This window comes from Lissotriton helveticus, chromosome 5_1, assembly GCF_964261635.1.
Source record: "Lissotriton helveticus chromosome 5_1, aLisHel1.1, whole genome shotgun sequence".
Lineage (NCBI taxonomy): Eukaryota > Metazoa > Chordata > Amphibia > Caudata > Salamandridae > Lissotriton > Lissotriton helveticus.
This window is the reverse complement of record NC_136065.1, coordinates 34249908-34271733: the sequence shown is the minus strand read 5'-3', so window position 1 is coordinate 34271733 and position 21826 is coordinate 34249908. Positions and strand designations below refer to the sequence as shown.

Here is a 21826-nt window from a genome sequence, read left to right as displayed (position 1 = left end):
GGCGCCGGGGGATGTGGTCCCTGCAGTCTAAATTGACCCTAGAAAGGTAGGCCATGCAGCCCCCTCCGCCTCCCCTAAAAATGTTTTATTTTTTCTTAAAAAGGACCGGCAAGTCACATGAGGCCACTCCCCTTTTCTCTACCACTCCTCCAACACACCTGCTGGTGCACTGCTGGTTGGGAAATGAAGTCCCCTTGGCTGCTGAGGGTCCTTGGGGGCCAACTACCCCTCCTCTTACCTCCAGTAAGTCCCACACAGTGGAAATGCTGAGAGAACTTTGGAGGCCACGCCCCCTTTTCCCATCACTCCACAAATGCGCCTCCTGGCACAGTAATTTTTGGGTAATTAAGTCCTCGTGGATGCTGAGGGTGAGGTGTGATGCAGTGGCCAGAGCGGCTGACTCCAGAGCACTGGGCTCACGAATGAATCCCCAGCGGCAGCTCAGCTCAGCACCATATGACTCTGAGTAATAGCTCACTTAATCTTCCCAAAGTCCCCACACACCTTGTGTGATATGTTTGCGCTTTATAAATATGGATTATTATTATTATGATTATTTTTATTATGTTGAGGGTCTTTGGGGGCCAAGAAGCCTTCCTATTACCTCGAGTAAGTCCCTTACAGCAGGATTCCTGCGAGCTAGTCAGAGGCCCGCCCCCTTTCTCCATCTCTGCAAACGTGACTACCAGTTAAAAGAACATAGAAATTCACTCAAAAAAAGAAAGGCTAAAGGTACATTATAGTTATGAAATATATTTTGAAAAATCTTAGGCTCAGATTTCTCTTGGACAATAGCAGTAACATTTAGCAGTTACAGTTACCTAAGCTAACTATAAATTACCATCCCGCAAAGAACTGCTTATGTCCTCACATATTACATCACTCATGACATAGTCAGTGATATCACTGATGACATTTCAAATGACAAAATAATTTAAAGAATAACATCATAATACCCTTGGGTTTTAATGACGTAGATATTTTCTTGCTGCTTTTGTGCCACCAGAAGAGTCTAAGGCACCACCAAACATTTTTTTGTGTTGTAGGAGGCTGCATTAAAAACAAGCATTTGCATATCCAATAGGTCTCGCCTTTGGGACCTTATAAGTTTTTAGCGATGCAACAGTTGATGTTAGTGCAACAAGGATATTGTGCTGCATAACTAAATACTTATAAGGTCCCAAAAGCGATACCTATTGGCTATGTCAATGCTTGTTTGCCTTGAAGGTTCGGCTAAGGTTTCGGCTTTTAGACCTAAGACAGTCGGCTGGCTCAGCTCTCCGCAAGTCTGTCTAAACATCCTCCCACCCCCTCCACCAAAATGTATTGTCTCCTGCGCCCTTTAAAAATTCCTCCCTTTGAAACATGGATTAATTATTTCTTCTACTTATAGAGAGCGCAATGATTTGCGTAGGTTTTCTTGGATAGTCTAAAACAGCTTGATGTTTTGACATTCATGTAGTAATTTAGCTACATATTTGTCTGTTTTCAAAACTATTGAAGGCACCTACTGGCCGGGGTGAAAGCTTTCCATCCCGTTCTGTGTTGGGATTTGTAGTTTCTGTGTAACGCCACTAGCCCCAGCTGCGTGATTGGCAAACTACATTTCCCAAAGATGCTAACGAGGGACACCACACAATGGTGACTTATCGCACAGCGATTGGCTGGAAAGAGATGTCATAACTTCAAATTTAACCGGCACAGAATTTCTGTAGACGACTAGCGAAAACTGAGCGTCTGACGGTGAGAGGAGGCTCCTGCATCGGCGTTGAGACAGGTAAACGCGTCTTGAATTTAATAGCTGATTTTGAGGTGGGTGAGGGGTGCTGTGGCATCCCAGACAGTGTCAACGTCAACTGTATAGGAATCAGTCCGAGGGATTTAAGATTGGGTGGTCGCGCTTGTAGTTTTTGTGAGACCGTGGACAACCCCAAGAGGTCTTTCGTCGCAGTGCACGGCGATAGAGGAATAGGTGGTTATCTGGATTTGCTTCCATGCAGGACACATTCATCTAAATGTTGATGTGGTTACCTCAAAAGACCCCCCGTTTTATATTTGTTTTAGGGGCTTGTAATCACTTTGAGGGATTGAGGAGAAACTCCCTGTTCGAACGCAAATTCCTAATTGTGTGGTCGTTGTCTTTGGAGGCCGTACGCTTCCGGTCTGCCTCGACAACGTGTATGTCTGCTTGACCTATTGTTGCCAAGTCTTAACAGTATAACAAGCATTAGCCGCGCGGCAGTAAATTCGCGCAGCCGTGAAAGCGATCATCTGTAAAAACAAAAAGTGCGCGCCTCGTGCGGCAACAGGGAAGGGGCCCTGCGGGATTCCCTTGCGGGAGAGTGCGACGGTATGGCGCCGCACGCTCCCGCAAGGAAATCGCCAAGATGTGCACACGTTGCATTGCAAGCAATGCAACGCGTGCATGTTTTTGCCTGGAAAGCCGTGGTGATGGCTACAGGTATCTCTCCTATGCAGCACATGTGCCCTGCATAGGCGAGACCAAAATAATAGGTCTCCGGGGCCATTGAGAGTTTACTTTTTTTTTTTTTAAAGCACACCAAGCTAAGGCTGTATGGTCTTCAACTGGGGCTCTGGAGCCTCTTGAGGTTGGTTGTATGGTTGCACTTTGCACCATGAAAGATTTTAAAAGAAAGGCTCTAAGACAAGTTAATGTCATTTGATAAAAGGTTTTAAAGAAAATATTTTATGACAATCACTTTTATTAATCATTACAATGTTTGAATTTATGAAGTACCCATTTGATTATTATAATTGGTGAAATATGTCTGCCTTACTGAAAGTAACATCCTTTGTATTGTTACAAACAGTCGGCTGTGCGCGACTCCTTGAGGCAGGGTGTAGGATCTGACTGCAGGCCGGCCCTTTCACCCAAACTCATGCCGTCCAGCCTCAGACCACAACCTGCACCCATACTCACATCGTGCATGCCGAAGCCTATGCACAGTGAGGGGAAGGCAAACAGGTTGAGCGCATGGCTTGGCCAGAAGCAAGGCACTGTGCTCAACCACAACCTTCCACAGCCGAAGGCCGTGCTCAGTGGGGAGTTGGGCCCCTCCAGGGAGAAAGGCAGAGCCCCTGGTCACAGGCCAATGCTCTACTTCCAACCCCATGCCATCACAGCAATGGACATCTTACCTTATGTTAAAGCGACGTTATCATTGTTGAGAACGTGTTAAAATATAAAATTTTAAAGAAACAGAACCACTGAAATTCATCAGTTATAATTATCTCAAATAACTATAACTTTCGCGCTAAATTCACGATAACTTGAGCCCTTGCCATGCACTGCTAATTACCTCACATATTCTATCACTGAGACATGTGTTGTGATATTATTGAGATTATCACTGCCACTGACATCATTGATGTCAACACTGTGCATGGCAGCGGTGGGAGCTATAGTTACTTGGTTAAAAGTTAGAGATATTTAGACGGTTAATCTGTAGAAACTCCTTGAATCTTTGTTCACAGACTATCCACGTGGATGTATGACGGTACGACGCGTACCGTTACAACGCGTCCCTTTACGGCGCAGTTTTAACAACGCAAGTCATTACAACGACTTGCGTTGGGGGGGCGCTGATAGTGAATAGTTTAATTTACTATTCCAACACCAGTCCCCGTGGATAGTAGGGAAGGTGTTGGATAGTAAATTAAACTATCCCCTATCCTAGAGCGCCCTCCAGCGAAAGTCGTTGTAACGACTTTCGTTGTTAAAGCGGCGTCGTAATGGTACCGAGTTGTACCAGTTACGTTGTAAAGGATGTTTCCCATCCACGGAACCCCATTGGATTAGTGAACTTTTAACTCCCACTGTCCAATTCGGGTTTGCGGTTCACTTACCCCAAAGCTCTGATTGGCAGAAAATGTATGTTGCAAGCGCCATTCTAAGGAATAGTGATGTGTCCAAAAGTCCTGGTAAAAAGGGAGTATGAACAAATGGGGGACAGGTAGATCATCCCCTTATACACTAGATCATGCAGGGATGTCCCAAAGGGACCACATATGTTTATCAAATAACTTACAGCAAGAAATTATGGACCCTTTTTCACCCTACCACCTTAGAGTCAGGACTCATGTCCAGGTGTGTGAACCCTGCCTGGATGCAGCAATTCCATCGAGGGCCCATAGCCCCTAAGTTGTATGTACTCCTAAAAAATAACAATAATATTGAAACCTGAATAAATACTAAAATTATATAATACAAAAATAAAAGGGCCACACCATTCTTGGCCACTTACTGTAAGTTGTGCTGCTCGTGGTAGGTGTTGCCATATATATTTTGTTTTTGTGTTTGCTGTACAATATATAGTTGCAGAGTTGATATACACTACACTGGATGGAGAACTGTGGATACTGTTGATAGTCAGCCCAACTTCAGGGTCTGAAACATGGCACTTGTGGGTTTTCACAACACAGACACTTGTACATTTCAGGTTCTGGTGGTGAAAGTACTGGTCTGAGTCCAGATCATCTCTACCCCCAAGCTTCACTTTTCCTTGCATTACATACAAGTCATCCCATCCTTGCCACATAAGTGTTCCTTCTAGTCACCCCTCAAGAATCCTATTACGTAATTGCTAAACCCCCAGCAAGAGTAGTAGATGTAGAAGCCCAGCCTCTGCTTTCATCTGTGACAGCCAACTCTAAGTCCTCATAGAACACTCTCATATCTTCATATTACACTGATACAGAGAGATGCTCACCAAGCAAAAGACACTACACAACCTCCAGCTCCATTCCTTGTTGCACCTTAGAAGGTATCCATTCATCTCATTAGCCACCTCATCCATGCATGTCCATTGGTCCTCCTCAATATGTGTCTTCAGAAAAGATGAATGCTTACCACCTGGTATGCTTCAGATACCCCTCAGGTATCTCATGGTAGAGAATTTCTGTTCTCACATTTCTCTTCTTTTTCACTTAATTATCTCATAGCTTAGAAACACTAAACCCTTACCCCCAAACCCTACTCAGGTGTAAAGTTTAAATGTCATCTACAGTGTTGTTCTCTGATTCTCAGGTGTGATGAGGTGAAGATTTTGAAGCCTAAGAAAGATGACATTGTGGAGAAGACTTTGCAGAGCATTGGAGAAGATGCCTCACTTCAGGAGAAGCTCTTGGAATTAAAAGGTGCAAAACTTTGGACATTTATGGGAGACATGTATGTGGTAGCTATTTCTATTTGACAGAGAAACTTAAAAATGATCTCGAAGAACTGGACATATTTGAAAATGGTGTAGTGCCAACATCATACCTTTCACAAATGGTAGTACCAAGCTGCCTAGGTTCATAGTAGGAGGCTGGCTTAGTACATAGTGCACACACATTTAAGTGAAGCACCTTGCACTAATCCAGACAACCCTTATAGTGATTTTAGTAGTCTTAGACAACCATAGAAAGCTCTCTAAGTGGTAGCTGTGGAGAGCAGCCTTCAGGTTTATTCCTGAAGGAGTGTTAAACAGCTTGTTTTACCAGACCCAATCATGTAGTGTAGGTTAAACGAAAAAGAACCACACAGTATAGTTATAAAAATATGTCTATTGATTACACACTATACTGTGTGGTTCTTTTTCATTTAACCTACACTACATGATTAGGTCTGGTAAAAAAAGCTGTTTAACACTCCATCAGGACTAAGCCTGAAGGAGATATCAACAAACCATACACAATAATACTTAAATTGCAAGAGGTAAGTAAGCACAATACATGATGGTCTCCAGGGGGAGACCAAACGATATACTAAGAAAGGGCAATATGAACTGCGACCAAAGACGGGACTTGGACCAGGAGACTCAGAAGAGATGGATACACATGGAACTACCCAAGGTAAGTACCCAGGAATCCTCAAACCACTGTGCCTGCCCTTACAAATAGGTGAACACTACCACCTCTTGATTATTTCAATTATTCTCAGTAGTGGGTGTGTCTTACTCCTACTACCTGTTTCAGTGTCTCATATCAGTCTCTGTTTGGATATTCATATCTAAAAGCAAATGTGTGTGTGAAAACTAGTTCCCTGTGCTGCTCTAATGTCCTGCTCTACCCTTCTCTAGTGGAAAAAAGGGGAGGGGGGTTGGCAACGCCTCACGGGAGTAACCACCAAGGGGGTGTGTCAAACTGGTACTCGCTTGACTCCCCGCTATATCATCATCAGCAGTTGCCAACCTTGAAAATAAAGGGGATAAAACTGTGCACAAAAGAAACTCAGTGTAGTTATGTGTGTGACCCACCTAAGTGATAGGACCTGTCCTCCAACGTATGAGTTATAGGACCCACTCAGTTAAAAAGAACTGGGCTCCACTAGCACTTCCCACTTTATTCTTTGCCGTGTGCCTGTTCTAATAAAAACCAACATGTTTCATCGCCGCGTTATACATTACCGACGATTTCATCAGGGTTGTTCTGGGTCAGCGTGAATCTTGCACTTATCTTATTAATTTTCTCCCTTTATTGTACCAGGTCGCCTTATGTTATGGTGCATACCAGGCTCCCGTAGAAGAAATTGCTTTTAAAAGAACCCCTTTTATCCGTATGTGGGTTCGTGTGTCCGCCGATATCGTTTGTGCAGTCAGTTGTGGCCTCCGCTCACCCTGCTCGTTCCTGCTGTGAGCAAGCCATTAAGAGAAGGCCCTCGACAACGGTGCAGAGGATGCGGTGAGGACAAAGATCTTGGCAGGAAGAGGTGCTGGAGGCTGGAGCTTCTTGTGGCCCGAAGATCTCTGGAGTGCAGAGCCAACATGCCTTGGCAATAGCAAAGCAACGCAGTGCACAGGATTTTGGTTCCAGCAGTTTTGACGAGGGATACTGGCCTCAAACTTGCTGACAGGACAGGTCAGACCTCGAGGGAGTGGCAGAACCATGACCTGAGCCTTTCAAAGTACGTGGGACGGCAGGAGCAGCAGACCGGTCAGCTTCATTGCGGAGCTTGCAGAGGCAAGCGAGTGAATCCAAGGAAGATTACATTACATCATCATAGCACATCTTGGTAAATATTTTATACCGTTGTGTCAAGGTGAGAACAGTCAACAACATTTTGATCCCTCAAAGCAGAATACTGGGATCACCTTGGCACAACCTTATAGAATATTTACCATGATGTGCTATGGTGATGTAATGTAATCTTTCTTGGCATATTGTGAATTTGTGTTTTTGGCCAAGCTACTATAAATGCCTGCGCTTTTAGTTCATTTATGGTATATATGACCGCACTTGCATGTTTTTCTTTTATATAATTCATACTGAAGGGTTTTTGTCCAGTTAGACAGCAAAATATAGACATCATTGTATCTCTATATGTACTTTCCTTGACTGTTCTTTCTACAAAGTAATTTGCACCCAAAGGTCCCTGACCAATTACATTGGGTTCTCTTGTTTTTGTACAATATGCTAATTCACTAGCCATCTTCCTGGTGGAGGTGTGACCACCCTCCACCTGAGCAGGCATTGATTCTGCCTCTGAGAGTGCTGTCTCTAACTTACAAGGGGTCAAAATCTAATCTATGGTGGCCGGCTGGGAGATACCAGTCAGTCAGCACACTGAGGACTAATAGATTTTCAGGGGGCACCTCTAAGGTGTCCGATGGGTGCATGTCATAATAAATCTAGTAATGACATCTGTAGAGATTTATTGAGTCAAGGTGTTTGATACCAAACACGATTAGTTTCAGTGAAACCATCATGTAGCTGGGTAACTCGTAATGAACAGTGCCCAGTACATGTCTTGAAGATGGCTGCCTGATCACTTGCCATATCTAGCAATGGAACTCGACATCACTGGGGCCTAACTGCTCATGCAGATGTGCCCTCACATATAATATAATGCACCCTGCCTCAGGGCTCTAAGGCAAGCTGTAGGAGTGACTGACATAAAGCATTAACAGTGTACCTTGGCATGGCAGACAGTTGTGCTTTCAGAATGGTTTGCCCCCTCTCACTCAGTCTGCATTCTGTTTGGGTGTGGATCCCTTAAGGTGCCATAATACATGCTGAAGTCCTTGAAGGACCCCATTTAATACTCATGTCTTGAGCACTATTTACTAAGGACGTACATGGGTGCTAATACAATCTACAATCCAATTCTCGTAAATATTTGTAACCTTTCCCAAAAATATTGTAGTGTAGTTCCTATATTCCCAATAGGCTCTGCGCATTGGAGTAATATCTTCAATAGTATAGACGTAGGACAGAGGTTAACTAGGTCTTCTACTGACGATATTAGACTTAAGTTTTGTGTGCCAGCTAGCTCAGAGTTCACTAGAAACTTTCTCGAATAGGCGAGGAGGATTTTAACCTCCCTGGATAGACAAGAGGGGATTTAGTTTCTGACAACCATAGAACATGACAACTTTGCTCTCCCTGATCAAGAGTATATCTCTAGAGTCGTGTGAAAACAAAAGACAGCTATTTTAATCAGTCAATACGTGCATACTTAGTTTCACCAGATTGTAGAGAAAAGAAGAGACAGGCGTTTTCAATAAAAGGTGTTATTTATTGATCAGTCTCTTTTCTCATACAAGAGAAATGAATCGCTACAATTGCAATACTTAGGGTTAAGTAGAATGCATATAGTAAAAGCAGGATTATAAAATAATACTGTAAAAGCATTGATATGGTTTCGAAGCCATATGATACTTTAAAATGGATAAAAGATATACATACATATATACATTGACTAATCGTACTCAACTGGTGTTTCTCACTACGCCTACCCCGGTGTACCTGACCTAAGCCTAATACATGGGAGGGAGTAAGTAAGTAGCAGTTTAAGTTAAGTTTGTTTTGCCAAGAATCTGACTCAAGAATTCTCTGTAAGGGTTTAGTCAGTTCAGTACCTGGGATTTAGAAGGCAGGAGGGCTTTTATCTCTTTCTCAGGACTCGGTATCCCAGTCACCCGCGAAGGTGGGCTGGAAACGCTGGAGGCTGGATTTCTCGGCAATAGAAAAGACAGCGTCTTCCTCAGCGCGTCAACAGGGGAGGGGCAGCGTCCGTGGGCTCTCGCATCAGCTGGGCTCTCCGGCAAGTAGTCACTGCTCCAGGTTCATCACCACCGTGTGTTTGCTTAGGGCAGCGTTGGTATATTTATACCTGAGAGGTGCTGGGTTTGACTTAAGGATGGACATAAGACGTCAATAAAGATGTCACTAAGAACTGATCGTTCTGGCAGTGCTTTACAGGAGTTCTCGGACGAAATCAAAACATAGCAGGCGGGGATTTCCCAGGTTGCTGGAGGATTGGATTTGTTTAAGAACTCGGTGTGCTTTCTAGGGGGCAGGAGGAATAGTGCTTGCTTAATGTGACAGCATGCGCTATGACTAATTTATGAAACGGGTTTCTGTGCCGTTGTATGGATATTAGTGATTTATAACCGGACAAGGGTCAGAAATAGGAGTATCGATACAGGTCCCTAGATAAACATACTACACCCACTCCACGCATTCATGTCCATAGTTACTAACCTAAGCAATAGTAAACATAACTAATAGTGCATGTGTATACCGAACCACCCCAAAATACATATTTTGCATTTGAAAAATGGTATATGCGAAATACACGAAAATTAGTATAGGTACCGTATGCATTCAAGCAGTGTAATCATTCAAGAAAAGATGCACATTTTATATCAGCATGAATGATTTGCGAAAATAACACATGAAATGGCTCTTAATCCAGAAGAAAAAGTGCGAGACCACTCCATCACATATTAATACAGTTACTTGTAAATATGCTAGAGGCTGAGGTAATGTATTGTCTCTAGAGTTCCTAAAAATAGAAGCTCTGTTCTCTAAGACTAGTTCTACTTTAAGCAGAAGATAAGTGCCAAAAAAGGTAAATATTTTGGATTTGGGAAAAAAGTTTTCGTGTTCAGGGGAAGAAGAAAAAATTGTTCTCAGTAGCTTTGTTTTTTAAAAGCTGAAGGCCAAATTCAGAGTTCAGGGAACGCTGTGTGCTCGTTTCTTTAAAGTGATTCTTTCTGTTCGGGTGAAAACATCATATCAGACAGACTTTCAAAAAAACAGTTTACTGCCTCAGTTGAAAGTTCGACCAGGTTGGAGAATGTCGCTACCATGCAGTCGTGGTCATGATCACTTTCAATGATGTTTCGATCAGCATTGCTTACAGAAGGTCGTACCTGGTTGATGCTGCTCTCATCTTGTACTTCACTACCCTTCAATCGTAGTGGTGAAGTTTCCACGAATGCCGTCATCAGGATAGGTAACCGCTGGGGACAACACGATGCATGAGCCTTTACTGGACCCAACAAAGTATCCGTATCCAATGGTACTTCTGATTGTAGTGTAAGACAGGTGTCCAACATACATTCTTCGCCGCATAGCATACATCTTAACACAGGTAAGACACAAGTCTGCCATATGGGTCTGAATGAAAGAAACCAGGTCATATTCAGAACTCTTAGCCGGGCTAATCCAAGGACTTTAGTTATGCGGTCCCGATAGCGTATAGCTAGGATCGTTTCTTCCATTGTTGCTGGAGTCTTGTCTGTGACATGGCTTGCCATAACAAAGCAGCAGTAGCAAAAATAAGATGCCTGCTACGAGTCCCAACAGGAGTGGAAGTCCGCCAAAGACAGAATGGACACAATTAGGAAAAATACCCAGGACTGCTTTGAATGGTGTTAATAGTCCGGAAAAAACAGTCTTAAATACACTCGCGATACCATTTGTATCAGAAATATTTAAGATTTCGTTTAGCATTTCTGCGAAGTGTAGGGGGCAATTTGTTGATAATAATGTGTGTATCTCTGCCGTTGTGCTTGCAACTTGGAGATCATACGTTTCTTTCGATGACGTCAAGTGTACTGGCGTCTGTAGGAGCACAGTCTTCATTCTGCTTAAAGTATCAATTCGAATAGAAGAGATTTTCAAACTTGGCCAAATTTGTCCCTCCCTGTCTGGAGTGTCATTTGGAAACATTACTCACTCCCAGCAAGTGACCATGGAGCTCACGCTTACTAGATAAGGTTTTCCTGGCAGCAAGCCACAACATCTGTGATCCACAATTAGAATGTAGCTCCCGTTAGAAAGCCGTCTAAAGAATGTCTCTATTCGCATTGCAGGTGTGCCGAGCTGGTGACATGAAAGGTTATTTGAAGTCCCCTCACAGGCCCCATGTAAACTTATACCCTGACACACAAGTATACCACTTAGTGATTTTTCACAATTATTACCACTAAGAAATACACTCTGTCCTTTATTACTATAACATGTGTGTGTATAAGGTAGGTTCCATATTGACTTAATGTATCCTTTACCCAACCTTTCATACTGGCCTGCCTGTATATATTTTTGGCATTATCGAAATTGGAAAGTTGTTATCGGAATGGTTATGATTCCGTGTATTATCCATTCAATGACAGGTCGTTCTGACATTGTCAATGGTAATCTCTCAAGTTTTTCAATGCTCAGAATTGTATACTCTGCACCCTTTTGTGCCAAGCTGATTTGTGTATCAGTAAGGTTAAAGATAGTGAATAATGACGTTGTGTTGATTAAACGCCAAGGCACGTAGCCTGAACGCAGATTTATATTATATTATATTATATTATATTCTGGAAGACAGAGTCATTAACCCATTGTCCACAACAGAAAGTGATTTTTCCAAATTAACACGGTCAATTTCCCGTATTTTCTCTGCTGTCTCAATTTGAGTTTCTTTCCAAGCTTCGCTGTAAGCTGCATATATAGAGGCCGCTATGAAACGTTTTTGACGCTGTTTGCGTGGTCCCATAATGAAATCACGCAAGTCAGCACCTTCTTTAAGTAAAGTCAAGTGTTGCTTAATTTCAACCAGTGTGGATGTTTGTAGCCATTCGAGGCAGAGTTTCCCTACACTGTATGTTGTTATAATCTCTGGATGTTGTCTCTGGGAGTATCTAGGGTCTGGCCTGGTCAATGTGAACCCCTGCATTTTGTTCAGGAATCTATCTTGACAGTTATTTGTGTCTGTGGGCCAGATCAACCATTTTTTCCAATCAGGATGTGTTCTGTTTTGGTTTAAAATATGGGATACGTCTATCTCAACATCTGTAATGCTATTACTTTCATGTGTTGGCTTTGGAATAGACGGCTTGTTTAAGTCTTTAATTTTGGCTAGGCCAAGACAGGTTGTCTGTTGAATTGTGTCATTCAAGAATATAATTTGTTCTGGGATCATGCAGGCTCTAAACAATGATTCTATACCTTGGACCTGCCAATCTTTTGTACCCCAGATTGTTTTCGTTTCAATATTATTGTTCCAGAAATCAAAACCAAATGTATTCATTTTTTCAATAAATGTCTCTGAATAGATTCATTTTGTATTTGTAAGCATTGTTTTCATTCCTGTCTTATTTAACATTCTAAAATAAAATGTTTCTGCATTACTTGTGTTAAACCCTGAGAAGTATGGAAATTTATAATAAAATGTTTTTGAACTGCCTGTTGGTGGAGTTGCACAATGTTCCCATTGATTATAATTAAAAACATTTCTAGGTTGAGCAGATTTATGCAGATAATGGTTACCATAGTGGTTGTAACAGTACATCTGGTCATAATTAGATGAACCTTGTAAATAATCATGTTCTGTAAATTTAGCTGACATCACTAGATCTGACATCATATCATTAATACTTTCAAAGTCCCAATCATCTGCGAATGTGCTCGGTTTTACAAAGTCACTTAATGAAATCTTAAATTGATGGGGATACTTCAAGAGCTCGACCGGGCCATAGATTTCGTAATCAGTTTTGTCCCATGCTACCCCACCGGGTATAGGATTGGCTGTGAAGTTTACTGAAGAAAGTTCTCTTTTCTCGATGTGTGAAGACTTGTGTGGTTTCAGGACCAAGTTGATATTCTGACTTGCTGTGTCCATTGCAACATATTTTCCCTCAATGAAATGTCCCAAGCATAGTACCATGATAAGCCAAAGTATGAGGACAAATACACCTTGTGCCACCCAAAATTCAATTCATGGAGAAATCAGATAGGTTTCTTGTAGTTGATGAAAGAGTTCTTTTGCTTTGTTTTTAATAGTCTTTGATGTTATTGGCTGTTCCTCAGGTTCGCTCGGATCCTCAGAAAAATCATCGAAGTTGATGAAGTAGCCTGATGCAGTTCTGTCAATTGTTTCAATTGCTTCTGGATTCCTTTTTGCTTTTGGAATTGTCTTTGTTTCATTAGCATAGTCAGTGGTTACATCATTGTAGATTGGTGTTTCTTGATGTATTATTGTGATTTGGGATTCAAGAGGTTTAAGTTCCATGGCTTTGTTGCATAGTCCTTGTTGATTCACTGTAGGTTTATCAAATGTGATTAGTCTCTCAGTTTGAACCTCTGTGTTTGTAGCAAACTTTGGTGTTCTGCTACTTCTTGGGAGTCCACTTGGCCTACTACTTATTATCGGCCACATGATTGTGGTTTAACCAGGTCGATGGATACAACTCGGTTCTCCTTTTTACCAGCAAGGGGCGGTAATACAACTGATCTTGTCCCGTTAATAGCCAAGACAGGTATTGCTTTTCTGTAAGAAGGCCCAAATTCCTTCTTTACCGCGATCTTCTCTCTGACCAGATCCCCGATTTTTGGAATCCAGACAGGCCTTGCTGGGACAGGTGGTTTCTCTTCAGTGGTTGTTGGCTGTTGTTTCAACTTTATGTTGCTCAGGTCTTTTCTTTTTTCGTTTAAGTCCTGTAAAATAGCCAAACGATCTTTGATATCAAAGCATTTTTCTTTCACCACTGAAGTTTGACTATCGAGGTCCTGGATTAACATTCTAGTCCCAAACAATAGTTCGTATGGACTGAGACCTCTCAGAGAATTTCTTGGCAGATTTTTAAGACTATGTTGGACACTTATTAAATGTTTGACCCACCCAGCCCCCGAACCTAATACCTTTGCCATTATAGATTGCTCTATGCCTTGGTTTTTTCTTTACACCATCCCGTTTTCCTCAGGAAGGAAGTGATAAGAGTCCCGCAATGCAATGCCCATGCTGGCCATGCCCCGCCCTATAAGCTCGAAAGCTAAAGGCAGGACACTGGTCAAAATGTAGCATGCCCCTTGCGTATATGCCATTATAGACTCGCAAATCTTTTTATAACAGTTCAGACGTCAGCCGAGAGCTGGGGTCTACATTTTAAGTGAAGATAGTCTCTATATGTTAATATGACGCATTATTCATACTGGGTGTTTTTATATTTATTGCTTAATCCCATTTTGAGCGAAATGCCGTGGCAATACACCGTCTCGGTCGCCACTGCGATCTCTGTTGCAGTCTGGGCAGTTTTTCGCAAAACTGTGATGTTGCAGGCTCATTCCTGGCCACCAGTATATTGATTGTAATTCTTCTAGAGAATCCTTAAGCTTAAGGTGTCTAAGACCCTCACCCATATGTGCATCTGCTATTAACAAGACTCTCCTGTTCGTGTTTGGAATTACTCCATCCCCCACTCCAGGAATTTGAGCAAAAGGAACGGAGTTTGCATCGATTATGTATGTATAATTGAGTGGATAGTTGATGGGTAGCGCTGAGCAGTCGCCTTTTGATGACGTTTTCACCGCCAGCATTGTTTCCCCGTCAATGTATTTTTCCGAACGCTTTTTTGTAGCTACGGAAGCCGATTTAGTTGCTTCCGCTGTGGCTGTCTCAGCCAATGAATTCCCTGCAACGTGAACGCCATCACGCTGATGACTCAGTGAGTGTATCACATGAGTCTTTGGTAGTTCTTTCTGTAAAAGAACTACTTGTTCCCAAAGCGATTTTTGCTTGATTGTGGCACCTGTGTCATCTTTGTAACCGTTCTGAATCCATTTCTGTAAATCGTTATTGTATGTTTTGACGCAGTAATACGAATCGCACACTATTAGTGTCGGGAATTCGCGATCGGCATTATCTAGCGCCATTTTTAACGCTATTATTTCAGTTTGTTGTTCTGAATTATTTTCCACTGAGTGTATTTTCGTTAACAGAGGTCTCAATTTATCTCCACGCCACACGTTTTTTACAATCTCGCATGTGGCGTTGTAGGCTTGCTTTCCCCAAACTGAGGGTTGAGCATGTCCGTCTGTATATATTACACAGGCGTACTGTCGTATCGGCAGAATGTCGATTGGCAGAGGGTATTCTCTTTCATATTCTATTTTTTTTAATTTTTTCATGTTCGGGCCAAAGTAGTAATTTACTTTGTCTGTAGCAAGAGAATTTTCCCATTGTATCCATTTTGGATTTAATGCCACGGTAGTTAGATTACACTGGCTTGTTAATGCCTCAAAGGCTGATTCTGCTATATTTTGACAAAAAAATCCATTAGAAATGTCTAATGTTGTTTTGTACTTTTTGCGCACTATGCTATTCATTAGTGCTGCACTGTGTGAGTTTTGTACTGCAAAAGTTTTGCAACATGAGTTTAGGTGTCTGTAGTCCAAAACTAGGCGATATGAATCGTCTGGCTTGGAGACAGGAAACAAAGGATTGTTCATTTGTGAGGTGCAAGTTTCAATCACCCCCTGGTATTCAAGTTGATCTAAGATCTCCCTGACCTGTTTTTAGCTTCTTGCTTAATTGGGTACTGCCTTTGTGCAGTTGGTTGTGATTTTAACTGGATTTTGTGAGGAGGTGAGTCCTCGTCCCATCCTACATGGTTTTTATATAATGCAGGAGCTTGGGCTACTGCCCACTTTCTTGCAAGCGTATATTTTTTATGTATTGGAATATGATTTGAGAAGGCAGGCATAATTATTTCTTCGCCATGAGGGCACTCCCTGACAAACTCCGGTGGCCAGTCTTTTTCAGCTAAAAGGATGTCATAGCCTTTGGAGAGATTATCCCAAAATAGACCCCTTATTTTCCTAGTCTTATCTCCCTCTATACGCAATGTTATTTCGTATATTTTATGAGGTTTGCTAACTCTGGTATCTGCAGTTTCCACCTGAATGTATTCATTCGTGTCCACTGTCTCCAGATGATTCATCAGGATCTTGCGAGCTATGCTCACTTCTGCTGCGCTGTCTAGCATTGTCTGAGCCCACTCTCCGTTTTTCAGCTGTGTCCTCAGTATCCTCGGCATGTTTGATTACTTTAATACTGCTACCTTCTTTTTTGGAAATTGTAACTTTTTACTTTGATGAGCAGGTTCCTTGTCTTTGGACTTGACGTGCTCTTCCCTGTGTTCTGACCGTCCTCTCCTTTCCGATTTCTGCGAGGAAGTCTGAAAAGATCGAGAGGGACGTGTATCAATATCTTGATATCTATCAGGTTTCTTCAAATTATCCCTATTTCTAAGGTTGTATCTTTTCTCAGAGGGCTCCCTCTGGGGAGACTTGTGTCCTTGGTCCGGAGATCTTTCTCTCCGTCGAGGAGACCTTCCTCTGAACTGGAATCTTTTTTCTTTGGGAGTGAATTGTTTATTTCCATCCCAGCTCTTTTTTGGACTGTTTAGATTATTTTTAATAAATACCTTTTCAGGATTTTCAGTTAGGTGGGGTTTCACTGGTTTCCCACCCAAACTATCTCTTCCTAGTTCTTCATAGGATTTTATTATGATTCTGGCAAGTTCAAATGGCTGTTCTGCTATATTTGTTTCTTTCAGTTTCTGGAGGAAAGTTATATCCTCAGTTGCACATTGAACCAATTCTCTGTATGCCTGTTTTAATTCTTTTATTTTAACTAAGAGTTCTTCGCTTGAAATTCTATTAATGTCAGCATGTGATGTGTAGCTGGCTAGAACCAGCCACGTTGCCCTGGTCTACCTAGTGGACCGAGCCTGGTGATGTGATTATTATGTTTTAGGGCGCCTTAACACCAGAGGAGATGCTCTTGGTATTTTTATGGTATTTCCACCTCCTCGAAAGGAGTGTACTCATTCGGAGGTTCCTCTATTTTGTAATAGTGGAATTCCTTTGTTACAGCGTTTGCTGCTGGAAAGTTTATCCATGAATAGAATACCTCTGTCTGCCGATATTCATGTGCCTCAATTACGAATATGACTGTACCACCTCTTGATGTCAGTCCATTTTCTATAAGTTTTAAAGTTATAGTTTTTCTTATGTTGACCGGGATGAGTATTGCGCCCGGGTCAGTTTGCAGGAGACTTGTGTCATATGCTAGGAGTTGAGCTGCTATTCTAGCTGCCTCCCTTTCTCCTTCGCTGTCTGACATTTTACTGACAGGAAGGTTTTTTGTTGCAGATCAGGTTTCCAAGGAAACAAAGATTAGGTGCACAATATTTTGGAACACTGTATCCTTCAACGTTGAATAAACCATAAAACATACATAGGAGTCTCCTCCTACTAAGTTTGGCGGATTTTAACCTTTTACCCACTCCAGACGTCTTTGGAGTTTTTACGGGAGAAAGGGTCTGTGTGAAAAAGCACGACTGAGTTACTCTAATGCCTTACGTTAGATTTATCGCCTTACCAAACCGTTGGGCGCCATGTAGTGTAGTTCCTATATTCCCAATAGGCTCTGCGCATTGGAATAATATCTTCAATAGTATAGACGTAGGACAGAGGTTAACTAGGTCTTCTACTGACGATATTAGACTTAAGTTTTGTGTGCCAGCTAGCTCAGAGTTCACTAGAAACTTTCTCGAATAGGCGAGGAGGATGTTAACCTCCCTGGATAGACAAGAGGGGATTTAGTTTCTGACAACCATAGAACATGACAACTTTGCTCTCCCTGATCAAGAGTATATCTCTAGAGTCGTGTGAAAACAAAAGACAGCTATTTTACTCAGTCAATACGTGCATACTTAGTTTCACCAGATTGTAGAGAAAAGAAGAGACGGGCGTTTTCAATAAAAGGTGTTATTTATTGATCAGTCTCTTTTCTCATACAAGAGAAATGAATCGCTACAATTGCAATACTTAGGGTTAAGTAGAATGCATATAGTAAAAGCAGGATTATAAAATAATACTGTAAAAGCATTGATATGGTTTCGAAGCCATATGATACTTTAAAATGGATAAAAGATATACATACATATATACATTGACTAATCATACTCAACTGGTGCTTCTAACTACGCCTACCCCGGTGTACCTGACCTAAGCCTAATACATGGGAGGGAGTAAGTAAGTAGCAGTTTAAGTTAAGTTTGTTTTGCCAAGAATCTGACTCAAGAATTCTCTGTAAGGGTTTAGTCAGTTCAGTACCTGGGATTTAGAAGGCAGGAAGGCTGGTATCTCTTTCTCAGGACTCGGTATCCCAGTCACCCGCGAAGGTGGGCTGGAAACGCTGGAGCCTGGATTTCTCGGCAAGAGAAAAGACAGCGTCTTCCTCAGCGCGTCAAAAGGGGAGGGGCAGCGTCCGTGGGCTCTCGCATCAGCTGGGCTCTCCGGCAAGTAGTCACTGCTCCAGGTTCATCACCACCGTGTGTTTGCTTAGGGCAGCGTTGGTATATTTATACCTGAGAGGTGCTGGGTTTGATGTAAGGATGGACATAAGACGTCAATAAAGATGTCACTAAGAACTGATCGTTCTTGCAGTGCTTTACAGGAGTTCTCGGACTAAATCAAAATATAGCAGGCGGGGATTTCCCAGGTTGCTGGAGGCTTGGATTTGTTTAAGAACTCGGTGTGCTTTCTAGGGGGCTGGAGGAATAGTGCTTGCTTAATGTGACAGCATGCGCTATGACTAATTTATGAAACGGGTTTCTGTGCCGTTGTATGGATATTAGTGATTTATAACCGGACAAGGGTCAGAAATAGGAGTATCGATACAGGTCCCTAGATAAACATACTACAATATTAAAAAAGAAAATGGTTAACATAAGAACGATACAGTCTGCAGTAATAACATTTTAAAGTGTAATGAATTTCGGTTGGTTGGTTGGTTGAAAGCTTTATTTCGATATGCAATTATATCTTAAAAGCATTACATACATATAGAAAACTGCAGATCAACAATACAAATGTCTCAAAAATTAAGAACAAGTAAAAATGACATTTTATGCATACAATAAATTAACTAAAACTGGATTAAATTGAGATAGATAATCTGTTTCTGCGAATCAACCATGACCATTTTAAAAATTTGGAGACACCGCAAACTATGGGAGGGGAAGTGTCAGTTAACAAAATACGTAGCGCCACCAAGTGTTGGCGTGTCCCCAAGCGTCTAAATAGGGGTTTAAGCCAGCACCTCCTTGGACGAATGTAGTCTGGGCACTCAAAGAGGATATGCGCCACCGTCTCAGGCCTTGTAGGGCAGAAGGCACAAAAGGGCGATAACTGCACTGGTGATTTCCATCTGGATACAAGGTCCCCAATCGGAAGAGTGCCTACTCTAAACTTAAAGTAAAGAGCCCTATCAACTGGCATGGTGATCAAATCCAGATAGGGTTCATAGGCCACCACGTCCTTAATTCTTAGAAATGCTGCGGTCGAATTGCAGTGGCGTGGATTACCGATAAGTTGGGAGGACACCCAGTCCCAGTACAGTCTTTTCAGGATAGCCTTGGGTGGAGCAGATTTTGTAACCCAAGAGTCTCCCAAACCCAGCTCCCCCAAGAGGTTTTTAATATCCCTCAGCCACTTGATCTTATGCCAACCCCCCATTTCCATCACCTCAGACAGCCCATCAGCATATGATTTTAACTCTGGAACCCTCCACAAACGAGCCCATAAAAGCAACGGCCGGAGACGAGCCTGGTCCTTGATCGACTTGCAGCCCACATCCAGTCATACCGGGACTGTGGGGGTGCTCAAGGGGAGAGCAAGTAGGTCTTTCAAAAATTTGCTCTCTGACTTGGATAGGGACTCCAAGTTACAATGGCCCCATAACTCCGCCCCGTAAAGTGCGGAAGTGACTCCTCTAGCTTTATAAATGTCAATTGCGGGTGCCACAAACTGTTTGGATGAGGCGCGATACTCCCTTAACAACGCACCCCCTACCCTTTTATGGCTGAGGACCATCTTGTTGATATGTGACGTCCAGCTCATAGTGTCGCACAGGCGTATTCCCAGATAGTCAAACTCGGAAACTTTCTCAAGAGGGACAGAGTTCAAGACTGGAGGGCGTCCTGGTTTCCGTGGTGGATGCATAATCAGGTATTTTGTTTTGTCCACATTGATCACCAATCCCCTTGCCAAACAGAAATCCTGGAATCGGGTCACAAGCTTCTGAAGACCCTGTGGAGTCTTGGTGATGAGGAGGGTGTCGTCTGCAAACAACAATGTAGGGATCCGTACGCCCCCCAGGGAGGGTGTGTCTGCTGGTTCTTGAAGCAGGTGCTCTACCACACCATTTACGTACAAGGAAAATAGGGTGGGAGCCAGCACACAACCCTGTTGGACGCCACTACAAACCGGGATCCTGTCAGTCGTTTTCCCATTCTGGCCCCACCGCACCTGGGCATAGTTGTCAGTATGAAGTTTTATCAGGGGCGACAGAATGTAGGGGGGCAGCCCAAGACCCTGCAAGACCCTCCAGAGTTCCTCCCTGGGAACCAGGTCAAAGGCAGTCTTTAGGTTAATGAAGGCCAAATAAAGACTGCCCTTTCCCAGTTCCACCACCTTCCAGTGCAGAAGCATTAGCCTAAAAACTTGTTCTATAGTACCCGTTCCTGAACGGAATCCTGCCTGGAAATCAGATAGGATATGGTTTACATCCACCCAGTGGAGGATCCTCCCTAAAATCGCCTTCCCCGCCACTTTTTGTGTCGAGCCGATCAAGCTTATCGGCCTGTAATTCCCTGGTTTGTCGCGACATCCTTTTTTGAATATGGGGACGACCTCCGCCCCCCTCCAAGATTCTGGGACAGGTCCACCCTCCATGATGGCATTCAGAAGGGCGGAGATCAAAATGCCCCATTCAGTTGGATAGGCTCGGAGTAAGTCCCCTGGAAGCCCGTCAGGGCCGGCTGCTTTCAGGGGTACCACGGACTTGATAACATTTACTACCTCCCGGATGGTGAAAGAATCAAGGACACTATCCCTTGCCAAGATGGGGGGAAAAACTGGCTCATTAAGGGGCCCTTCTACCGGGGAATATAAGGCCCCAAAATGATTGAACCAGGTCTGGGACAGGATGGTACAAGTCCTCAGTGTGTCATCGGGTCGGTTCCTAGATCCCACCAGGTTCCCGAAACTCCTGGCATCCTTCCATTGGCTGGCGGCCAGAAGGTCCGCCCAGAACTTTTCCTCCCATTCTTTTTTTGCTGTTTGTAGACTCTGGGAATAGAGCTGCCTGGCCTCCCTAGTCCTAGTTTGGGATTTTGACTTAACTGCCTCCACCAACATTTTCTTCCTTACCCTGCAATTATGGGTATACCAGCCCTGTCTTCTCAATGGCCTTGTCTTAGCCCCCTTTTGCCTAGTTGGTGCAGTAAACAGATTGCTTATAGCCGCGATCAAGTCACAGAACTTCCCGGACACCTCCACTGGGCCTCCCTCGGAAGTAGCCAAATTGCGTTGGGCTACAGCCAGGAGTAGCGTTATTGCCTCAACCTTCTCTGAGGAGAGCTTAAGCTTTGGCCACTTCAACCGCCTGCCACAATGCGAAACAGATGTGCCCCCAGAGTTGGCATTGACACAAGATAAGGGGCCCCCTATACTATCTGACCACCAGGGAGTCAGAGTAAGAGAGAGCAAGTTGTGATCGCTCTCGACGGACGTAATAATTACCATGTCCCTCACCGAGCTTCATAAACGCACGTCAAGCAAGATATAATCAATTCTTGACGTGTGATCGGGCCTGTTGTAAGTATGGACACCCACCTTATCCGAGCGTGACCTCCCATTGAGTGCCCTCAGATCAAACTCCACATTAAGGGTGTTGATCTGAAGTGCCACTTCAGTCCAC

General features: G+C 43.1%; 1 protein-coding gene across 1 annotated transcript in view; it reads left to right on the top strand.

The window, feature by feature from the left end:
- The window catches only part of LOC144752369 (E3 ubiquitin-protein ligase TRIM21-like), a 214258-nt gene that overhangs the window by 65310 nt on the left and 127122 nt on the right, over positions 1 to 21826 (top strand). Inside the window, exon 4 of the mRNA XM_078640304.1 lies at positions 5048 to 5157. Within this exon, the coding sequence (XP_078496430.1) occupies positions 5048 to 5157 (110 nt within the window). The remainder of the gene's footprint in view (positions 1 to 5047; positions 5158 to 21826) is intronic.